Source organism: Babylonia areolata, chromosome 8, assembly GCF_041734735.1.
Source record: "Babylonia areolata isolate BAREFJ2019XMU chromosome 8, ASM4173473v1, whole genome shotgun sequence".
Taxonomy (NCBI): domain Eukaryota; kingdom Metazoa; phylum Mollusca; class Gastropoda; order Neogastropoda; family Buccinidae; genus Babylonia; species Babylonia areolata.
In genome coordinates, this window is record NC_134883.1 from 39,473,441 (window position 1) to 39,497,471 (window position 24,031).

The 24,031-nt window shown below is 40.5% G+C and overlaps 1 protein-coding gene across 1 annotated transcript; it reads left to right on the top strand.

The window, feature by feature from the left end:
* Nucleotides 1-1,539: 1,539 nt before the first annotated feature.
* LOC143285282 (uncharacterized) lies at nucleotides 1,540-21,970 on the top strand. Its single transcript, XM_076592543.1, has 15 exons — nucleotides 1,540-1,591; nucleotides 2,923-3,040; nucleotides 3,434-3,633; nucleotides 4,300-4,318; nucleotides 4,977-5,057; nucleotides 5,788-5,888; nucleotides 6,872-6,968; nucleotides 7,969-8,076; nucleotides 9,354-9,467; nucleotides 10,386-11,693; nucleotides 12,491-12,542; nucleotides 14,782-14,879; nucleotides 15,848-15,951; nucleotides 17,567-17,669; nucleotides 20,269-21,970. Exons 2-15 carry the CDS (start codon nucleotides 2,924-2,926, stop codon nucleotides 20,365-20,367), a joined length of 2,601 nt encoding a protein of 866 aa, XP_076448658.1. The 5' UTR covers nucleotides 1,540-1,591; nucleotide 2,923; the 3' UTR covers nucleotides 20,368-21,970.
* The last annotated feature ends 2,061 nt before the right edge of the window (nucleotides 21,971-24,031 follow it).

The window sequence follows — 24,031 nt, forward strand, 5'->3', positions numbered from 1 at the left end:
GTTTGGGAGACAGGCCAATAGTTGGCAGGATCATAATGCTCCTCCTTCTTGAACACAGCTGAGATGTGAGCATCCTTCCAGTCAGACGGAATCTGTCCGAAGGCAACAGATGACCTGAAGATGATGGTGAGTATGGGGGCTATTTGATCCGCAAGTTCCTTCAGTATGCGGGCCCCAACGTCATCCGGTTCACTGGCTTTGTGAAGGTCCAGGTTCATCAGCAGGCGTCTAACTCCCTCCTCAGTGATGCTGATGGTATTCAGCTCTTGGTAGGCTTTTTCGTCCAGGTTGCATTTTAAATGGAACTCTTCGGATGAATAGGTCCTCCCATCTCCCAAAACCGGTTGGAATGGGTGATTCAGGGCCTCTGCTTTTCCTTTCGTCTCGGCAAGTAGGAACCCATTGACTTTGAGTGGTGCACTCCTGTATTTGAGTTTTTCCGGTGTTTTATAAATGACCAGAAACGCGCCGGCTTTGGTTGCCGGAGACTCTCACTGTCCTCAACAGCCGGTCAGGATACTGTTGATGTAGCTCCAATAGGCCCGACGCATCTTCCTTTGTACTTCGCATCTAAGTTCTCTCGACTGGATCCTCAGCTCTATCTTCCCTGCTTCTTCCATTTCTTTCTGGCTCTGTCCCGTTGGTTCACGAGCCGTCGCAGTTCGGGGGTGATCCAAGGCTGGAAATTTGGTTTGCACGCGTCAGCTTATGGGGGCCGGGTATGTGCTTCGATTGCTCTATGGAGTGCAGCCTTAAACATGAGCCAGAGATCTTCTGTGTTGGCTGTGTCTTTTATGTCTGCCATTTCAACTGTCAGGGTGTTGACCATTTCGAATCGCTCATGCTGTCCCACTGAGTCGGCCTTACTGTAAATGGGGATTGATCTCGCCATGCACCTGTTTCCTCTTCTGCAGCTTCTGCAGCTAGCAATGGACTGATAAAAAATAAGTCATTAAAATGATTTTTTAAATGGCAATGATGATGATAAAAAGATAATAGTAACACCAACAACAACAGTGATAGTAATAGTAGCAGTAGCAGTAGTTGCAAAAAATAATGGTAAAACTTGAATAACACAAGACTTGGAAGTCATCCCACTTGTTTCAATTCTGCATTTTTTTTCGAGTTTTTAGGCTTCCTCAGGACTGTGACAAAAATTTAATAGTCTATATACAATCAATCGCTATTTAAACAAGCTTGAGAAAAAGATAGCTGGGGAAGATGGGAGGGCAGACGGGGGGCGGAGAGGAGGGGTGGAGGTTGAGGGGGGCAGTGGGGGCGTGGAGGAAAAGGGGGTGGGGAGGAGTGATAACATACACACGCGCGCGCGCGCGTACACACACGCGCACGCGCTTCTTCTCCAATCTGACAAAGGGTTGCACCTGAATTGTCATACTACCTTCCAAATAAGACAAGCTTCTGTCTGCACTTTCAAGGCAAGTGCCACAGACAAGTGCCCTGCACTCAGAGTGATCATTCCTATAATTTCTTTCATTGGCCCCCTTTTGGTCACATGACGGTAACTACCCGGAAGTTGACGTCGTTGTGACAAAATGGCGCCTTGAAGAAACGAAAGAAAGCAGACGTGACGGTAAGATCTGGGCCCAAACATTCTGAATCTGGTGCGGAGATGTTTTAATGGCACCGTCTGAACTGTCTTTTTTGGCTAGAACTTCTAATGTGTCTTGCAGTGCTCTGGATGTAATCCACAGCCGCTTTTCCATTTCTTGCTTTTGAGTACAGTAAAAAAAAAAAAAAAAAAAAAAAAAAGGCGTCATTTGGTGTGACATGTGCCAGACACGGCACAGTTTTGTTGTTGTGTCGCAGGCTTAGCTCACAGACATATACACGGAAGTTGCATAAAGTTTTGTTTGCCATAACATTGCATATATTTAGTGCCAGTCCACTATCAAATCTTAATCAAGTTTGCGGTTCGCAATTCAACAAACTATGATTGTGTATATGGTTTCTTTGGTGTTAATAAATGTGATTTATCATCGATGGGTTTTTGAACAGGCTATTTATAAACACGATACTTTCTTGATCATGCTGTCGTTATTTTAGAAGCTCAACTAATCACAATTAACGACTAGCTCTCGGACAAAGCAAGAATCACAGTGCCCATGGTGATATGCTTGGTGTGTGTATATTGTATACATAAATTAACAGATGTGGAAATATGTATGTATGTGTGTGTGTATATATATATATATATATATATAGAGAGAGAGAGAGAGAGAGAGATGTGTGTGTGTGTGTGTTTCATCTTACAATTCTTTTTTTTCCATAGATAATAATAATTCTCCGCACTTCTGGGAGTGAAAAAAATATTAATCAAGTACATTAAAGGTTTGCAGGACCATGCCTTACCATCTGATACCAAATCACAGTTTGCCCTGCCCCACTATACCATGGCAAATTTCAATGCATTGCCTGAACCCATGTATAAACCCAATGCTCTCATCAGGCTTTGAATACATTACCACATATCTCATGAAATTATTCATGCTTAATCTCTTGAATGCTTAACCTTTGTGTGATTATATCAATGTGGCATGGATTTAAAGACCAGACATTTATTTTCAGTATTTTTAGAGGTTTAATTGGTTTAATCGAATAAAGATATAGAGTCCACAATCAGATGAACCCCTAATGGTGGTGTCACAGGAGATTACTCAGTTGCCTCATGTTGCCAGTGTGTGAGGACAGTCATCAATGACAAGCATGCTTCTTGGCACTAGTCATATTTGTGGTTGATGAAAAAAAAAAAAAAATTTAACTCATGACCAAGTGTAAAACATTATTTTTTTTAAAGAGTAACTTAACTTCTTTTTACACTTTTGGTTCTTTTTCCTGAAACAAAGGGGTGACAAACTGCTGTGACTGGGCAACACACTGAAATGCAGCTTTGCTGTTTGACAGGATGGAGAGCGAGGCTGAAGACAGTCTGTGCCGGATAGACCGTGAGCTGGGCAGTGGAAGCTTCGGCAATGTCTACTGCCTGTCCTGTTCACAGTCACCGCATGGATCACGGACAAAGGTGCACAGAACATAAACATGTCAGGATTTGTTGTTCTTAATTGTCTTTGTGAATATTAAAGCAAAGCTGGATAAAATACAATGTTTAAAGATTACTTTCAAAAGTTATATACTTGTGTAAAAATAAAATGATTTACTTCTTCTGCCAGTATGCCCTGAAGGTGACAGATGTGCCATGTTGCAGCATGCCCTGAAGGTGACACGTGTGCAATGTTGCAGTATGCCCTGAAAGTGACGAATGTGGGATGTTGCAGTATTCCCTGAAGGTGACGGATGTGCCATGTTGCAGTATGCCCTGAAGGTGACAGATGTGCCATGTTGCAGTATGCCCTGAAGGTGACAGATGTGCGATGTTGGAGTATGCCCTGAAAGTGATGGATGTGGGATGTTGCAGTATGCCCTGAAGGTGGTGGACGAGCGTGGAGTGGGGGCCCAGGACCAGGCGGCGGCCCACAAGGAGCTGCGCATCATGCGGGGCCTGCACCACCCGGCCGTTGTCACCCTGGTGGACTCCTTCCAGGTCCACCACCGCCTCCTGCTGGTGCTGGAGCTCTGTGAGGCTGGGGACCTTCGCCACCACCTGGACTGCCTCAGGTCAGCTCTTCTTCCATCCTCCCTTTTCTATGGTATGAAACAGTTGTGCTTTTTGGTTGTTTTTTTTGTAGTGGTTGGCCTAGAGGTAACGTGTCCGCCAAGGAAGCGAGAGAATCTGAGTGCACTCGTTCGAATCACACTGGCAGTTGCCAGTATTTTCTCCCCCTTCACTAGACCTTGAGTGGTGGCCTAGACGCTAGTCATTTGGATGAGATGATAAACCGAGGTCCGGTATGCTGCATGCACTTAGCGCACCTAAAAGAACTCATGGCAACAAAAGGGTTGTCCCTGGCAAAATTGTGTAGAAAAAATCCATTTCGATAGGAAAATAAAATTGCAGGCAGGAGAAAAAAACCCACCAAAAATGGGTGGCGCTGTCAGTGTAGTGACATGCTCTCCCTGGGGAGAGCAGCCCGACTTTCACACAGAGAAAAACTGTTGTGAAATAGAGTAATACAAATACAAATGCAACAAATGCAAATTTGTTTGTTTTTTTGGTTTATCTCTGTTCCCTTATGTGATGAAATGGTTCTTTTGGGGTTTTTTTTGTTTTAGCTCTTCCCTTTTTTATGTTATGAAGCATTCCTTTTTTCCTCTTTTTTATTTTGTTCTTAACCCTTTCAATGCCAAGCCTATTTTATGCTCAGTGACAATTATTTGCCAAAGGATGTTTTGGTCATGGAGGGTAACTAAAAAAAAATTCTAGCATGCAATCTACTAAAAGAAAGATGTATGACATATACTTTTCTGAAAGGAAAATAACCACACTATCCAGTTATAACAATTTCACATAAATTTACTGCTTTTGTGATCATAAAATTCCTTCATTGAGGTGGTTGGAAATTTCCATCCTGGGGCACTCTTTTGGTACACCAGAAGGGGACAGACACTTAAGGAATTGATCGATAATTCTCTTCCATTTCATATTATTTTAACCCTTTCAGTACTTACACATTTTACCCCACACACAGGCAGCCATACTCCAAGTTTTGGGGGTGCACACTGGGTATATTTGTTTCCATAGCTCATTAAATACTGACATGGATTTCAGGATCTTTAACAGTGCGTATTTGATCTTTTGTATGTGTATACTCTTGAAGATAATTAAGGCACTAACAGACCATGATCAAATCCAGGAAACTCAGATTGAAAGTTCAGAGCTACAATCATTCAGTTATTGCGCCTGTCTTTCCGTTTGTTTAAGAGGGAAAGGAGAAACAGAGACGACTTTGGATGTCAAGGAAACAATTTCTCTAACAATCTGTTTGGTCAGTTGATGTGCATAGAATGGAGAAAAACAGGTACAGGTTCTGCATGTTCAGTGCGTTGGTGTGTTGTTTCAGGAAGAGGAAGGGAGAGAAGGCGTGGGAGAGGAGGAGTCACTGGTGGTGCACTGGACACTGCAGCTGACTGATGGTCTTCAGGTGGGTCCTCTCTCTCCTGTTACCTGTTGGGGGGAGGGGGGGTTGGACAGGGAGGGGGTGGGGTGTTCAGATTACTGCTAGCTACCCATAGAGACTTTTTGTGTGTTTGTGAGAGGGGATGGGGGGTGGGGGGGCTATGTGGGTGTGTTAAGATAAATGGTTATTAAATGTTTAAATTCCTCAGTAAAAAGCTCCATGTGATTAGTTTTTTTGTTGTTTTTTTCCTTTATTAATGGAAAGAGCACTGTTCTGTCTGGCTTTCATAATTAATCCTATTAATTGTGAAAAATAGGCAGCCGTGGATCCAAACAACTGTGCAGTTATACTACAGATGTTATTGTCCTTGAAATTTAAAACTGAAGAAAGCTCCCAAGCAAATGTTTCATATAAAGTATGAAAATAAGCCAGCCACGGGTCAAAGATGTAATGCTGTCATTGTAAAAGGTGTCAGTGTCCTTGGAACTATGCACACACATGCATGCATATGCACCCACACACACACATACAAAAGCTCACTCAAACTTGTGACACCTTTCAGTTTAGATTTCAGAAGAAATGCCAAAATGTGTATGAGCAAGGATAGACAAACTCTCACCAGCAATATGTTGCTTCACCTTTGTTTTCAGATTGTGTAGTCAAGAAACAGATTAATGCAAATAATGATTTTGTGTATGTTTGCATGCGTGCCTTGTGTATGTTCTTTGACAGAAGCCTTTCCATATCATTCCAGTACTTACATCACAAGAAAATCCTTCATCGAGATCTGAAGCCGCAAAACATCTTCTTGAAAGACAAGTACAGCGTCAAAATCGGTGACTTGGGTATTGCAAGGTACTGTAATAGTATGTCATGGAATTTAAGACAGTGTGTCATGGGATGGGTTTGCTGATAGTGGGGAAGATGGTTTGCTTACCACACAAGATATGTAATTGTCTTTTAAATACATATTTTATAATCGTAATGTGAGCATGAGCAACACAACCACAAGTTCATTTCTCTTTGAAGATAATAAAGTTTACTTGACTTTGGCCACTTGAGCCACAGTGAGTTCGCGTTTTACTTAGTTACTTTTTACAGTATTTTATTGTGTTGTAAAAATTTTTATCTGCTTCTTGTGTGAATTTTGAGCTGTTCATCAGGGATAGAACACACAACAGAAATATTGTACCCTTCATTTTATTTAGCCATAAATGTAATTTTGTAAGGCATAGACTTTACTAATTCAATGAATAAAGGAAATTGACTCTGACTGAATGAGAATAACTGTGATTTTAAAGCTATTGATATTTTGATTCCCATAAAACAAGTGTCAAATGGTTAGACAAGTGAATTATTTTGTAGGTATTTGAAAAAAAAATCTGGTTATAAACACTTTTCTACTGCTGTGTGCTGTCCATTACTCGTTAACACTGTAGCAAGTCACAAACACACACACACACACACACACACACACACACACACACACACACACACAAAGAAAAAAAAAAAGAAAAAAAAGGAGGAAGATGTGGTGTATGTGTACACCACAGAATGTGTTATTGAACTTTCCAAGAATACTAAACTTTCCAAGAATCCTTACAATCTAAGAGCTTTGCAGCTGCATAAAAAAAGCATTTTGCATTTGAAAAAAAAAAATCAAAATGTCATGAACAAATTTCATGTCTTTTTTTTTTTATAGTTCAGATGTTCTGCCATTGCGATGATTTTGTTGAGTACTGCTGATAGTGTAATGGTGAAACCGGCCTGAATAAGGAAAGGTTTGAACAGAGGTGATAATTCTTTTCCCATCAGAGTTTGGCATTGCTTTGTTTCAGACAGCTGGTGTTCACCAAAGAAATGGCAGCCACACACATTGGAACACCCCTGTACATCAGTCCAGAGATCTACCAGGGCAATGCCTACAGTTATAAGGTCACTGGATGACTGCTCCTTGCTTGCTACATACATCTCTGTCTCTGTATCTGTTTCTGTCTGTCTCATTTTAATTTCTGAATGTGTGTGTGTGTGTGTGTGTGTGTCTGTGTGTTTTAAGCATGTATTTTATAGAAAGTGGTGAGTGTTTCCGTTTTTCCAGTTATTCTGTCGTAACTGAATATCAAATTGAATTGATACACAGTAATAAAAGATTGAGTTCCTGCCGGCTGTGGTAACAAAGTGTTTAGCATTGTGGACTGATGATTGGAAGGACACAGGTTCCAACCCCATCAGAGGTGGGATTTCTCAACTAGTGGCAGGCTGCTACCTAGTGCCGAGTGTGTAGACTGGGACCCAACAGTCAAGGATCATCCACTTCCTCAGTGCATCATTGGAAGTGCTGCTCAAATGACCAACAAAGCTGGCATCTGCGACTCTTGGGCTTGGTCAATGCTGGGATATAGTAAGAAAGAAAGCACAGAGCACAGCCTTGTCACATAGTCTCTAAACCTGAATGGATCCAGGCTTCATGACACGTTCCTGGCAGCTGCAACCAAGCAACATTTCAAGTGTTGGTAGTGCAAGAGAATGTCTCCTTAGTCTGACTGATATGCTGGAGGCCAAAGCCAGTCATTCACTCTTGCATCTCTCTACACCAGACATGTTTTTGCATATGTCATTCTGAGCTGTTTTTACTGCTTTGTTGTGCAAAAGGAGTGTCTCGTGTGAGTGTGTGTGTGTGTGTGTGTGAAATGTAGCACAGGCCTATTTCACAGATCCTGTCTGCCATAGCCTTTTTGTCAAGAACTGTCCTTTGCTCAGACATAATGCTGTATATCGAAAAGGTAATCTCTGTCATGGTAAAGAAGATCTAGCTTTAAAAATAATTGGCAAAAATGAAAAGGAGTTTTGTTTTTATTGCATTCCAGTTTGTCTTCAACTTGTCGTCAGTGTCAGACAACATTCCTCATGTGACTGTACGTTTTTGTCCCAACAGACGGATATTTGGAGCCTGGGCTGCTGTGTGTATGAGATGATGACCTTGCAATATGCATTCCACGCTCCTTCTAGATACCAGCTGGTTGGGAAGGTGGTCACACAGCAGGTAAACCTGGAGCTTGTGGCATTAACAGAACAAAGTTATACATCGATAAACACGCTTCAAGAACACAATACACAAAGAAGCTTGTGCACAATACGCAAACAAACACACCTGCACCACACAGCCAGTAGAAGTTCAGGAAGCATACTGATCGATAAGATGGCAGGCAGAATGGAAGAGGTGTGGTTTGAGAGAACTGGGGAATGCACATGGGCCAAGACAGGAGATTTTTTTTCTTTCTTAAGGAATCCTCAGCACTCTAGAATCAGCATCTGAGTGTAAAGATCCAGAATGAGCATAGATTGAAAGAAAGTCTTCTTCTGCATTGGTGGTGGGGTGATCTCACATGATATTTAAAAACTTTTTTTTTTTATCGAAGGCATAAGAAGCAGATGGTTTAAAGGACTAGCTTACTAAATAGTAATGGATGAGGTATTGGCAGGTTGACTGGTTTGGAGATAGATGGATGGGTAATACAACAAATGTTAGAATTTTGTTTTGTTTTGTTTTTTGTTATAAAGTTTAAAAGCTTTTAAAGTTTGTATGCATGTATGTATGATAGCCGTGTCTGACTAAGACTATCAGGACAGCAGAGGAGACTACTGCTGTTTTAAATATCAAGGCTAGAATTCGATTATAGTGGGGATTGTCTTGCCCAAGTTATGTGCCCACTCACTCAGCCAAGAGGGTTTAGGACAGTCAGCACTGGGTGTCAAGGGTCTTGATTTGAATGTGTGTGCATTGTGTGTGTGTGTGTTTGTGCCTGTGAACATGTGTGTATATGGTCTGTGTGAGAGTTTATGTGTTTGTATGTGTGCTCTCTCTGTGTGTATTTTCTGTGCATGTATTCTCTTTGTGTGGTCAGTCAATCAAATCACTTTAATGTCTTCATGAAAAATGCAATGAAAATTGACTTGTAGGCAAGATAGCATGAGATGGTACAGCAGTATAAATGAACAGAAATTACCCACAAGTTGCAACACAAGTTGCAACCCTTGTGTATGTGTTTGTGTGTATGTTTGTGTATTTGAGAGAGAGAAAGAGAGAGAGTGTTTGTGATGTGTGTGTGTGTGTGTGTGTGTGTGTGTGTGTGTAAGAGGGAGAGACTGTGTGTGTGTGTGTGAGAATGTGTGAGTGATAGACAAACAGAGAGAGAGTGTGTGTGTGTGAAAGTGTGTGTGTGTGTGAGAGTGTGTATGTATGTGTGTGCTCTCTGTGCGTGTAGTCTCTATTCTCTGTACATGAATGTATGTGTGTGTGTGTGTGTGTGTGCCCCACAGGTGCAGCCACTTCCCGACAGCTACGGACGTTCTCTCAGAAGCATGGTGCTGTCCATGCTGTGCAAGGACCCTGACCAGCGACCTGACGCCAAGGAGCTGCTGGCATCTCTACAGGTACGTCTGTGCCTGTGATGGAGAACTCACCTGTTGGCTTTCCTGCTGTCTACGTCTAAATGCCTATGTCTTGCTCTTTCCCGAAGAAGGGAGAGATGTCTAACCCCTGCGGTTGTTCCTCTCTTATTAATTTGAAGGACCCCCTAAAACAGAGTATGGCTGCCTACATGGCGGGGTAAAAACAGTCCTACATGTAAAAGCCCACTGTTGTACATATGAGTGAATGTGGGAGCTGCAGCCCACAAACAAAGAAGAAGAAGATCAGTTTGAAGGTTTTTTTTGTTTGTTTTGTTTTTTGTCACAACAAATATCTCTGGAATTTGGACTGCTCTCCCCAAGAAGAGCATGTCATTACAGTGCAACGCCACCTACGAACAAAGTGGATATTTCTACAGAGCCTGAGACAGCCCTTTTGTTGCAGTTTTTTTTTGTTTTAATGTGTGCTTAAGTGTTTGCTACACACATTACCTTGATTTACTGTCATTTGTGAATATCAGAAAAATTGTGACACTTCGTGATAAAGCAAAATTCATTACTAACACTATTCATGTCACATTTTCTACAAGTATGGTATTCTCTTGGAATTCCATTTACCTTTCCTGTTACAGATGGTAAACAGTGATTGTTATGATTGAATTTGAATAATAGAATTATGTTTTTTAACGGGCAGTTGACCAGTATATTTTACTCACTTCAATTCTTTTTTGTAGAGCTTATAAAAGATACATTTATTATTTTGTTGTGATAACTCCATCCATAACTTTTTCAAAATTATCCTTCAAAGTGCTGATGACATATTGACAAAACACCCAGTTCGTTCTTTCCTTCTTTTCTTTAACATACATCCACAATTGTGATTTTAGACCAATAAAAAAACCCACCTACTCTGTGTCAGCAAACTTACTTCCTTTTTCCCAGGAACTGGACACAGAACACCAAAAACTACGGTGGCAAAGCAGAAAGAACGACACAGAGGGCGACCGATGGGAGAGACCCAGAGACGCCAGATCCCTACAGGCGTGGCGTCTGAACATGGCCCGGGCCCTGACCCAGTTCCTCAGTGAAAAGCAGGCGCTGCAGTGTGCACAGCTCAGTGCGGCTCTGGCCCAGAGGCTGACTGTGGACAGCGTCAGGGACATCAGCCAGACGTCGGGGCAGGGGGACCCACCCACTCCAGCCCCCAGCAGCAGCAGCAGGAGGAGGAGAGGGAGAAGCCACATGTCCAGTCAGTCCTCCATCTCTGGGACTCTAGAGGAAGGTGTGGAGGGTGTGGACGCAACACGTTCTGCATCCTCCACACAGTCTGGACGCTCTGACATGAGTGTGTCTTGTGACAGCCACACGACTGAGGTAGAGAGGAGTTATGGCAGCACTTTTGAGTCCACGCTTGGTGACTCACAGACGTTGCTGGAATGTTGGAACGAGGGCATTGTCAACAGGAGCAGACATCACCCAGGAAGCCCTTCAGCCCAGTACCGTAGACAGGACAGACAAGACAAACACCTTGAAGAAGACAGTGATGACAGTGACAGTGAGTCTGAGGATTCTCAGTCTGAGACTGTGGTTCCTTCGAGTCGCGTTAAAATAGGGAAATCATCGATGGTCGTGAGAGCCAGACCATCACCACATTGCAACCGTTACACAAAACACAGCGCAAACAGTGTTGAAAATTCCCTGGACTACGAAGATGCATCAGTAACAAGTGCTTCTGCCTCACCCATGTCTCAGAATTCAGCCTCACAGAAAGAGGCAGCTTCGTCTCAGGCAGCTGTGAACAGTTCACAGACACACCAGTCAGCGTCCAGTTCTCACCAGCAGAAGGCTGTGGACATGGCCTATGCCAACGATGTTCTACAGTGGGCAAGAGCCAGGCTTCTGCCACCATCCCCCCAGGATGGACCAGCCTTTGACTACACACACTGTTCTGTAGAGGAGGCAGAAAACGGAGGGACAGGGACAGCGCCATCAGCCGTGAGAGACAGCGCCACAAAGAAGAGGGGAAGAAAGAAAAAGGTGGTGGTGCAGGAGGAGGCCGGAGAGGAGGACGAGACAAGAGGCAGTTCACAGCCTGGTGTGACAAACGGGTTGGTGAAGAAGATGGGTGGTGTGGAAGAAAGAACGGGGAGGGAGGGGGGTGAGAGAGCGACGGCGGCGAGGCTGGGAGATCAGGAGGAAGCTGACAGACAGACGGGGGCTGCTGGTGGTGATGCTGACAGGGCAGAGCAGGTGAGTGGGGGGACGTGCCGGCCGTGTCTTTCAGTATCATGACTAATACTGTTTACCTTGCCTTTGTCCAGCATGCCTGTGCTGAGAAGACAGTTTGGTCCCAGAAGTGGGGTTGGGAAGTTGTCACTTTTCTTCATCAGATCTTAGGGGCTTTCTTTTTTTAGGGGTTGGGGTTGGGGGGCAAGTATCTTAACAAGGATCTTTTTCCTTTACACTAAAAGGGCCTACGTTCTGATATTTTCTTTCAAACAATGTACCATGCCAAATCTCTTTATATCATTATTATTATCATTATGAGTATTTACACCTAATCTTGAAAGTAAGCCCAAGGCGTTTACAAATAGAACACACACATTAATATCAAAAAGGAAAAATTGAACACAAGATACCAAACATTATCAAAAATTATTCATCCTTCCCACACACCCACCCACAACACACACAAACACACGCACATGCACACAAGTCATAGCACACAATTATGAATAGTACACAATGAAAAATACAGCCAACAAATTCTGAAACTCTTATTTCATACTGGCTTGAAAACAGAATTGTTCAAACACAGATTTTTGGTCTGACTTTTCACATTTAATTTACATGTTGGTGTGTGCTTGCATTGGTGTGGGTGTATGTGTGGTGGTGGGTTTTGCACGGGTTTGTGTTTTTGTCTGCATTTTTGTTTATTGGCTTGTAAGAACTAAGAACTGTTGGAATAAATAGCAGTATGGCATTAGTCATGATTATTTTGTTGTTGTTGTTATTTTTGTTAATATCATCATCATCATCTTTCCCAGGGTGGCATCAACCAGGAGAAAGGCAGGAAGAAGAAAAAGAACTTTCTGAGAGGTAAACAAGTTACCCTGTGTGTCTCATGTACCTTCCACTTCATAACATGTAAAAAAAAAAAAAAAGAACTTTCTGAGAGGTAAACAAGTTACCCTGTGTGTCTCATGTACCTTCCACTTCATAACATGTAAAAAATAAAAAAAAGAAGAATTTTCTGAGAGGTAAACAAGTTACCCTGTGTGTCACATGTACCTTCCACTTCATAACATGTGAAAAAAAAGAACTTTCTGAGAGGTAAACAAGTTACCCTGTGTGTCACATGTACCTTCCACTTCATAACATGTAAAAAAAAAAGAAGAAAGAACTTTCTAAGAGGTAAACAAGTTACCCTGTGTGTCTCATGTACCTTCCACTTCATAACATGTAAAAAAAAAGAAAGAACTTTCTGAGAGGTAAACAAGTTACCCTGCGTGTCACATGTACATTCCACTTCATAACATGTAAAAAAAAAAAGAAAGAACTTTCTGAGAGGTAAACAAGTTACCCTGCGTGTCACATGTACCTTCCACTTCATAACATGTAAAAAAAAAAAAAAAAAAGAAGAATTTTCTGAGAGGTAAACAAGTTACCCTGTGTGTCTCATGTACCTTCCACTTCATAACATGAAAAAAAAAAAAAAAAAAGAAGAAATTTCTGAGAGGTAAACAAGTTACCCTGTGTGTCACATGTACCTTCCACTTCATAACATGTAAAAAAAAGAAAGAACTTTCTGAGAGGTAAACAAGTTACCCTGTGTGTCACATGTACCTTCCACTTCATAACATGTAAAAAAAAGAAAGAACTTTCTGAGAGGTAAACAAGTTACCCTGTGTGTCACATGTACCTTCCACTTCATAACATGTGAAAAAATAGAACTTTCTGAGAGGTAAAGAAGTTACCCTGCGTGTCACATGTACATTCCACTTCATAACATGTAAAAAATAAAAAATAAAACTTTCTGAGAGGTAAACAAGTTACCCTGTGTGTCACATGTACCCTCCACTTCATAACATGTAAAAAAAAAAAAAAAGAACTTTCTGAGAGGTAAACAAGTTACCCTGTGTGTCACATGTACCTTCCACTTCATAACATGTGGAAAAAAAGAAGAAAGAACTTTCTGAGAGGTAAACAAGTTACCCTGTGTGTCACATGTACCTTCCACTTCATAACATGTGGAAAAAAAAGTGTAAATTTGCCTTGTGTTTGGAAGAAAAAGATACGTACCTGTGGAATCTGCTGACCATTAGTTTTTAGCCTGGTGACAAGGTTTTCTTTCAGTTAAGCATGCTGTCCATTTGATTTCTTACACTTACAGGGCATGGCTCTTCTCCCGGTTTGGAACCATGCGATGATGTACATTCTCCATCTGAAACTCACATGAATAGCTCATGGTTAATTAACATTTTAGCATCTCAACATGACAAGTGAAGAAATACCAAAAAAAAGGACTGTTCTGAGTCACTGTGATATGTGTTGAGATGGTTATCAGCAGTGGATTGACTGTCGGCAGTAATTCTGACATCCCAAGTTAACAAACTCAAAATAGGGGTAATGTTGACCAAAATGTTATATGATGTTGTTTGAACTTGGTTGTTTACTGGTGTTTGTATGGTTATTGCTAGTGTTAATGATGATGTTTGTTATCCTTGTATCTATGCAAGAAAATCAATGAGCCATAAACCATTTTTTAAACAGAAAATAAATGAAGTATATCAGAAGAGAGTTTGAATGGTTTTCCTTTGCACATGAAGTAGCGTATTCTGATGTAATAAACCACTTAAAAAATGAATGTATCAGATAAAAAGAGAGTTTGAAAGGTTTTCCTTTGCACATAAGGGTGTAGGGTATTCTGATAATTTAAGTGACATGAAGTTGGAGACCATTATCAAATTTAAAGGTGGTGTGACTGAAGAAGTGTGCTGATATGATAGCCTTGCACACTGTGAATGAAACGCATGCACTTATGTCCACTTGAAAAATGTTGTATGCTGCCAAATAATGTTCAGTGGAGACTTCAAATGCCAACAAAACACATATACATACATAGACATGAAAAATGTTGTATACTGTCAATTGATGCTTAAAGGAAATTCTCAATGCCCTTTTGATCACTGTAGTGTGTGTACAATTCACATATTTGCACTGGTGGGGAGCCCAGCAAGAGACACTGTGTTTTCAGACATGTAGACCACAGGTACCACCCTGATTCACATGAGAGTAATGACAATCATCTTGTGTGTGTGTTCCCTCTCTCTTTCAGACAGGAAGATGAAGGAGGTTCAGGACAAGGCAACAGATGACCCTCAAGTGTCTGGCAAAGCCACTTCACAAGATGCTCAGGTCCACAGACCCACAGTGGTAAATTATCCATCTCTCTCTCTCTCTCTTGCTCTCTCTGTCTGCATCTCTTTCTATCTGTCCGTCTGTCTCTCCCTCACTGTCTTGCTGTTCTTTTTCTTAGATTTTAGTGTATGCCTATTTTGGTGTATAACTTTCATTTCTCCTTGATTGGAACTGATTTTCTTAGTGCTAATCTGTCTTTACCAGAGCTGACTCGTTTATTATCTAAGAATGATTTTATTTCATCCCTCTGGGTTTTACTGCCCTTATTCATATTGAAAACAATATGTGTCACCATTTTTTAGCTCAAGTGACAGTGATCAAACTGAAGAGTGATCAAACTGAAGAGTCAGTCAAGTCAATCTACTGCTTATCAGTGAGGTACCCATTTGGCACTGATTATAATGAAACATCACCCAGTCATAAGAAACATCACTTTTGTAGAATATATTACTTCTGGTTTTGTTGTTATTGTTGTTGTTGTTTTTTGTTTTTTTTGGGTGTTGTTTTTTTGTTCCGAGATCACTCATTTGCTTTTAATCTTAGACACTTATGATTTGGTGGTGTTACACTTACATTGAAAAATGTTACATTTGCCCCAAGATACACTTGAACATGGTTTGAACATGGCAGTTTTCAGTTCCAAGAGGCAACAGAGCATGCAGACTGATTAATGTACACCACAGAATAAAAATGGGGTTGGTGGATCTGCTTTTATGACATTATCCAGGACAGTAGGGAGCAGTTTTTCCCCCTGCAGGGGCTGAGTCCACAGAGGGAAAATCAAGGATTGTTTCAATCATGGAGAAGAATGGCAGTCAGGCCATCTACTTTCACAAGGGAAGTGTTGACTGATAAACTGTTCAGAACACTGCAGACGAGGATTGCTCTCCATGTCTTGATTTGACTTAGGGTTGATGGGCCATAACTCTGGAACTCTTGGTAAGTGCTCACTTTGAAAGAAAAAAAAATGTTGCATTTGTCAGGGTGCACAAAAAGAACAGGGCGTGACGCTGTACACGAGGGCTCAGCTGGTGACTTTCTTGAGCCTCCAGGCAGATGACATGGACCTCTCCATCGGTGGAGAAAGGTAAACAGCTTGTCCCTTGGGATTTTAAAAAAAAATCTTATTTTCCTCCTCAGAGCACAATAACTGCTACTTAAGTATGCTGCTCATTGATAAGTGTCTCTTTGTGACTCGACAGCAGTGAAGTTTGCAATGAATATTGCTGGAGAGAAGAATGTTTTCATTTGTTTCTTTCACACTACACTGTATTAATGTTTGCTGCACAGCGCTGACTTTTCTTGTTGTTCATCGGTCATTCAATCTCAGTTGTATTTCTCATCCTTGAATCTATCAAGGCTTGAAAATAGTGCCATAACTGATTCATTATGTAACTTTGTGCTTTATATTATTGACCTTTTTCCTTTTATATTGATGTCATTGTCACAGTTGCCCAGTTATTCCACACTGTGTGAGCAGTGAATATGTAGGGACTGAACATAGAATAGTGAACTGTTTTCATGGAAGAAAGAAAATCATATGTAAACTGTTCATATGTAGTGATTGAGGTAAGAATGGTGCATGTTTTCTGCAGAGGAGAAAAGCACAAGCCATACGGTTTCTTTTCTGGCTTTATTTTGTACTTCTGGCATAAAGTTAATCCTTAAAACCTGTGTAATCCCTTATCTGATCAGGAAGAAAAGGGAAGATGTTTACTGATTCTGTCAAGTGCAAGAACGAAAGGACTAGTCCCCTCTTGGATCTCCTGGGGGATATAATCTTTCTTTTTCCTGCAGTTTGTGATGCTACAGGAACACGTGAAAACCTTGTTTGTAATCAGACCTTTTGTTCTCCTCACAGACGTAACTTACTCATTATTGCCTCTTCCTGTGGGTCTGTAAATCACCTGTCTGTTCTTGTGTGAACCTGGCATTTGTGTTTTGAAACTTACAAGAGAAAATACACTTATTTTCAGTTGTGAACCTGTTCAGGTTATTGGTAGTCCATGTCTACACACATGCATCTGTATGTGCATGTGTGTGTCTCTCACTACTGTGCCCAGAGCACTGTGTATGTGGAGATATGATAGCTGAGTTAGCAGTAGGTTATACAGATCTATTATCCTGCAAAGCCTGTTTGAGTCTTCGTCTTACAGTCCTTAGGTAGTTTGAAGATGGAGAGATTTACTGACTCAGACTGTACAAGAGGTTGCCATAGTTTACAGTCAAAAAGCATCCACATATTTTCCTGATTACTGAACAGATGTGACTGCACATCGTTAAAATCTGAAATTCATTACCTGTAATGTGGCCCTCAAATAACCTCACAAAACAGTGATCAACTCTCATTTTCTTCACTTAAATTGTCAGATCATAAATGTTATTAAACTGTAACAGCAATTAGATCATTGAAAACCTGCAAAAACAAAGACTTGGGTTGCAGATGACACAAGTGATTCCAAGGTTCTGGTCAAAGCTCAGCAGTTTTTTGCTAAGCGATCACACACACACAGCGCACCCCTTCCCCTCACACACACACACACACACACACACACACACACACACACACACACACACACACACACACACACACACACACACACACATTTAAGAACCTCTCATCACTTAAGACACTTTCTAGAAGCCTCACAGAACTGCCAGAAGGGCCAGTGTGTGTGTATGGGAGGCTGGGTGTCTTGCAGTGAGCCACAGGAGAGGCAGATAGTGGGGGAGGTGGGGGAAGCCAGGCTGCGTGCCGCCGTCGGTGCTGCTGTTCTTCTGCCACACAACCCTTCACTGCTGGAGGTAGCCGCCCACCAGCCCTCTGTGTGCGTGTGCTTGTGAGTGTGTGTGGTGTGTGATGGTCACTCACTCTGTTCCAAGCCTGTGTTCTGTGTGCACTAGGGGCCACCAGTCTGTGCACATTGCGGTAGTGTGCTAAGTTAGGCTTTGTGGCTGTTTCCTGCTGTGAAGCATCGCTCTTCTGTCCTGACCGCAACCCTGTATGTGTTTCCTTTATGGTTTAACTCTTTCACCACCACGTTTCTGTCTCAAAAACACTCCCCAGTGCTAAATGTTTTCAGTCACAGGCTTCAGCTTATGTAAAAAAAAACAAAAAAACAATAGACTTGTTCACTTCAAACAACATCAGGAGGCAAAGGTTAGTCATTGTTCTGTTGAGCAGGAACCTGGCTGCAGCTGTCAAGCTTTGTTACAATGTAAAAATGGTCCTTTTAACATGACCTCATGATGTCGACTAAAGTTGCCAATGGTGGTGCACTATCTAGTCAGCTAAAATCGCCTGTGGTGGCAAAAGGGTTAATTGTGCCTGATCCCTTCACATTTGCTTTGGAACCAAGCTTGGACACTTTCTTCTGTTTGTTAATCTGTTTGTGTTTAGTTGACACATTCTCAACAAAGAAATGAGGAAAAGGCAAACTATTTTTGAAGGAAGAAAAAGTATTGGTTTTTGTGTTACATTTTCACTATAAACAGAAGTGGAAAATGTTTACATCTTATTACTGTTAACCAACAGGAAAGAGGGTCAGCCAGCATTCTTTACATTCACAGTCATATCCAGGCAATATGTTTGCAGATGTGGTTGTGCTTTGAAAAAGTGGACTTGTTTTATCCAGTTGTTTTTTTTTTCAGTTAATAAAGACATTTACTCATTTTAAAATGCCTCAGGCATCACCATACAAGGAATGTTGTAAAGCAAAAATTTAATGGGGCATACAATTTTGTTCATTTCAGTTGTTTTTTTGTTTTTTTTTTGTTGTTGTTGTTGTTGTTTTATTACACTCAATTCATCTAAAGTTTTTAACTTGATGCTTTGAAATGACATGCATTTAAACATTAACAAACAGGTTTTCCATGTCCACAAAGAATCCTGAGTGTTGTTAATTTTATCATCATCTTTGGCACAACTTATTGTTTCCTCATCTTGTTCAGAAAATGACATGGTGTGTGTTTGGCTCATTGTGTCATGTAAAGCGTTTGCAAAGCTTTATATACTACTCTTTGAAGTATATATACTGTTGACATGTTGTATGTTTGGCTCATTGTGTCACATAAAGCATTTGCGAAGCTTTATATACTACTCTTTGAAGTGTATATACTGTTGACAGGTGTGTTTTTTTTAATGCAAGACGATGCATAGACAGAAAGTGAGAAAGCAAACATAAAAGAACTCAGCTTGTATTTGTGTACATGTTAAGAAAACAAACTTTCTCCTTAGGCGCAAGGCTCCTTAGTTTATTGAGAATCGTGTAATAATTTTCTCTTTGTAGTTTGCTTCTTTTTCCTTTTTCTTTTTTTTTCAAGTTTTCTGAGTCAGGTGTTGCATACATTTAAATCACAGTATGTTTTGAAAAATCATATGAAACAGTTTGATCCTAGGTTGGGAACAAGTTTATAATTCCATGTCAGCATGTTTTAACGCCGCCACATATTGTAAGTTGATATGAACGGGAGAGACTTTCCTGGAAAATGTTGCTGTGGTGTTGGCTAGGCTGTAGAGAGCTGTTGCACAGTGTGTGTTGACTCTAACATGCACTGTGCTCCTAACCAGCATCTTCACTCTGCCTGACAGTAGTCCTGCTCAGTAACTTTGTTCACCACTGACAGTCTGACAAGTGGTGAATAGATAGACATTTCAGTATGCATATTGGATCAGAATAAATAATAATAGAATATTATAATAGTAATAATAATGATGATGATAATGATGATAATAATGGTGATAATAAATGAATGAATGAATATTTAGAAAATAATGATTGCACATTTAGAGAGCTTTCAAACACCTCAGAGCTCTTTATGATAACACATCAGACACAAAGTACAGAAGAACACACACACGCATGCACACACTCACACACATACACACACACACACAGACACACAGACACACACACACACACACACACACACACACACACACACGTGTATAGAAGAAATTAATATGGGTTCAGAGAATGTATATAGCCTGTTGCACTTGTTCGAATACAGGATAGAATGAGTTGAAGCATCTCAGTTTCTTGCTTTTATTTCTTCTTTATACACATGATTTTTTCATCCTGTGTGTGAAAATTTAAACAAAATAATCATTAAGTACAAATTTGTTTCTTTGCATGCACAGATACATACAAACATTTGCATAAAATATCACACAAGCAAACAGATATATATAATATATACATGCATACACACACTTGCAATCACACACAGATTAATACACCTACTTTCCTAACAACCAAACACATTTCCCTTTTAACGAATGAGATGAAAAATGTATTTATACCAAAATGAATTATCTGACATTTTATTTTTATGCAAAATAGTTGAAAACCTGATTTCTGTGCAAAGTGATCTAAGTTCTGATTTTTATACATGTCTGTTCCAGTTACAGCTGAGAGAGATACTAGGGCGCGAAAACTACAAGAAGTATGCCGCAGCTGTTGTCAGGATGGCTGAAAGCAGAATCACAAGTGTGTGGTCATAAGTTGTCCCTTTTTTGGAGCAATGTTTTTTTTTCATTCTATAAATCATGTATTGTGATTTTGTTACATATCCACCAGGGCTTCCATCAGCACACAGACATGTATATCTGATGCCTTTATCCATTGGGGATGTGTTAAGATTAAGGTATTTGGTGTTCAGTGGATATTATCATTCCATTATGAAGACTGAATGAGAGTATATCTGATACATTTAGCCACTGGGAATACGTCGACAGTATGATATTTGTCATTCAGTGGATAGTATGATTTTATCATGAAGACTGAATGAGAGTATATCTGTTGCATTTAGCCACTGGGAATGTATTGAGCGTTTGATATTTGGTGTTCAATTGATATTACCATTCCATTATGAAGACTGAATGAGAGTATGTTTTCTATCATATTTTAAGTGTGTAAACTCATTGATCAGATCTGTTTATTTAACATTGATCACTGGTCACAAAAAATTTGATCCTATAAATATCAACACAATATCAACACAACTTTTTTTCCCCCTTTTTTGTGTGCCATTTTCCAATTTCTTTATGGTCAGGGTATCTACTTATTCTCCTTTTCGTCTTCCCAGCTGTATATTTTCCACAAAGTCTTTCCCATAACTTTTTTTTTTTTTTTTTTTTTTTATTTGTTTACATTCTGTGATAAATTTGTTGGGCTGCAATGTTCTGCTGACCATGTATTGAGGTTGCAGTCACTGGGACGTCTTCAGTGTCATTTATCAATCTCTTTTCATTATTTTTTGTAAAACTGGTTGCTTTTTTTCTCAGGGTTTTTTTTTTTTTTTTTTTTTCCTAAGATTAAACAGAATGCCTGGCAAAGCCTGTTTTATCTTTGTGATAGATTTAATAGCAGAATAGGACTCATGAGTTGATTGCTGGATGTTTTATAATGGAGGAACTGTGTGTTTTGGTCTTGGATTGTTTTATATATTAAGGTTCATGTGTGTATTTTTGGTAGTTCGATTTTGGTTTTTTGTGGGTTTTTTTTTCTATTTTTTGTTTTGTTTTTTGCTTGTTCAGCCTGGTTCAGCTTTCACAGCTGATGGGCCATAAGCAACAGTAAATGTTTCTGCTTTCCCTCCCATACCTTGCAACTTGGACCTCCAAAAGATGCCAGTATAATTTAGTGGGGTGCTTATTGTGAATCTCTCTGGAGTCAGGGACTGAATATTAGGTGCCAGAGAGGCTGGGTCAAAGTTCGCTTGACTGAGTTTGTGTGTGTTAAGTGTTTGTAACTGGTCCCTGTGACCGTTCACTGACTGTTTGTGTGTGTTAAGTGTTTGTAACTGGTCCCTGTGACCGTTCACTGACTGTTTGTGTGTTAAGTGTTTGTAACTGGTCCCTGTGACTGTTCACTGACTGTTTGTGTGTGTTAAGTGTTTGTAACTGGTCCCTGTGACCGTTCACTGACTGTGTGTGTTAAGTGTTTGTAACTGGTCCCTGTGACCGTTCACTGACTGTTTGTGTGTTAAGTGTTTGTAACTGGTCCCTGTGACCGTTCACTGACTGTGTGTTAAGTGTTTGTAACTGGTCCCTGTGACCGTTCACTGACTGTGTGTTAAGTGTTTGTAACTGGTCCCTGTGACCGTTCACTGACTGTTTGTGTGTTAAGTGTTTGTAACTGGTCCCTGTGACCGTTCACTGACTGTGTGTTAAGTGTTTGTAACTGGTCCCTGTGACCGTTCACTGACTGTTTGTGTGTGTTAAGTGTTTGTAACTGGTCCCTGTCACTGTTCACTGTTTGTGTGTGTTAAGTGTTTGTAACTGGTCCCTGTGACCGTTCACTGACTGTTTGTGTGTTAAGTGTTTGTAACTGGTCCCTGTGACCGTTCACTGACTGTGTGTTAAGTGTTTGTAACTGGTCCCTGTGACCGTTCACTGACTGTGCGAGTTAAGTGTTTGTAACTGGTCCCTGTGACTGTTCACTGACTGTGTGTGTTAAGTGTTTGTAACTGGTCCTGTGACTGTTCACTGACTGTTTGTGTGTGTTAAGTGTTTGTAACTGGTCCTGTGACCGTTCACTGTTTGTGTGTTAAGTGTTTGTAACTGGTCCCTGTGACCGTTCACTGACTGTTTGTGTGTGTTAAGTGTTTGTAACTGGTCCCTGTGACCGTTCACTGACTGTTTGTGTGTGTTAAGTGTTTGTAACTGGTCCCTGTGACCGTTCACTGACTGTTTGTGTGTTAAGTGTTTGTAACTGGTCCTGTGACCGTTCACTGACTGTTTGTGTGTGTTAAGTGTTTGTAACTGGTCCCTGTGACTGTTCACTGACTGTTTGTGTGTTAAGTGTTTGTAACTGGTCCCTGTGACCGTTCACTGACTGTTTGTGTGTGTTAAGTGTTTGTAACTGGTCCCTGTGACCGTTCACTGACTGTGTGTGAGTTAAGTGTTTGTAACTGGTCCCTGTGACCGTTCACTGACTGTATGGATCGAAGATTATTCCCCTCCCTGCTCCCAACCCTCCCTTCCCCTCCTCCACAGGGAGTGAATTGAAGCTTGTCAGTATCTTCAAAAACAGAGTATGGCTTCCTATATGGCAAGATAAAAATGGTCATGCATGTAAAAAAATGTTTATTCATCTCTAATAAATTGTAAATGAGTATGTTGTTTTGGAAATATCTGTTTCTGTACAAGAGGTTTTTTGTGTGTGTGTTTGTTTTTTTTGTTGTTGTTTTTTTCGGGGGGGGGGGGGGGGGATCTTTTGAACTCCGTATTCTTTTTGAAATGATATTGGGGTTAATTGTTTTCTGATCATAACCTAATAATATTGGGGTTAATTGTTGTTGTTTTCTGATCAAAACCTAATGATATTGGGGTTAATTGTTGTTGTTTTCTGATCAAAACCTCTGGACCCGGGATGTTTACTGAATCGTTATTTTGAACAGAGAAAGGATTGGACCTTTTCTCTCCCGCGACTCAGAGAATGTGTGCATTTACAGGGCCCCCAGTTATTTCAACAATCATCCATGTTTTTCTTGTTAATTTGATAATGATTATGTGCTACTGGTATCTGGTATGTTCATTTGTTGCCATTTGATAACCATGTGCACTAATCATGGATTCACCCTGTATGTTTGCTTCATTATGTGATAGTAATTTGTGCTGTTTTGTGTGGCCTGTATGGTTGGCCTCTGTGCTGTGAACAGTTTGCAAGGATAAGAATTTTGAAAAATCTGTGGTTGAAATATGTTTAATACATAAATTACATTCCTTTTATCATTTATTTTCTTTTAATGCACATAACTTGGTACCTCAGATCAGTGTAATATCAATGTTGCCAAGAATGAGAGAGAAAGAAAGAAGATAAGATTGCTCATGAAAGATTGCTACATTTTTGCTCAAGACTGTAAAGTACATTGTGTGTGTGTGTGTGCATGTGTGCCGTGTGTTGTGTGTGTGTGTGTATGTGTGTATATTTGGTTACTGAACTCTTGCCATTGCAGTGGACTGGCAGTCTCCCATTGATCATCTGTGACACTAAAGACAGCTTCAATGCAGCAGAGATTATAATAATTATTCTATCTTTTGCTCTTAGACTTACTCACACAAACCAATATCTTATGAATACATCTGAATATCCATGTAAAATACATAGTGTAATATCTTGTACATGCACAGATGTAATAGATATTCACATTTCAAACGAAAA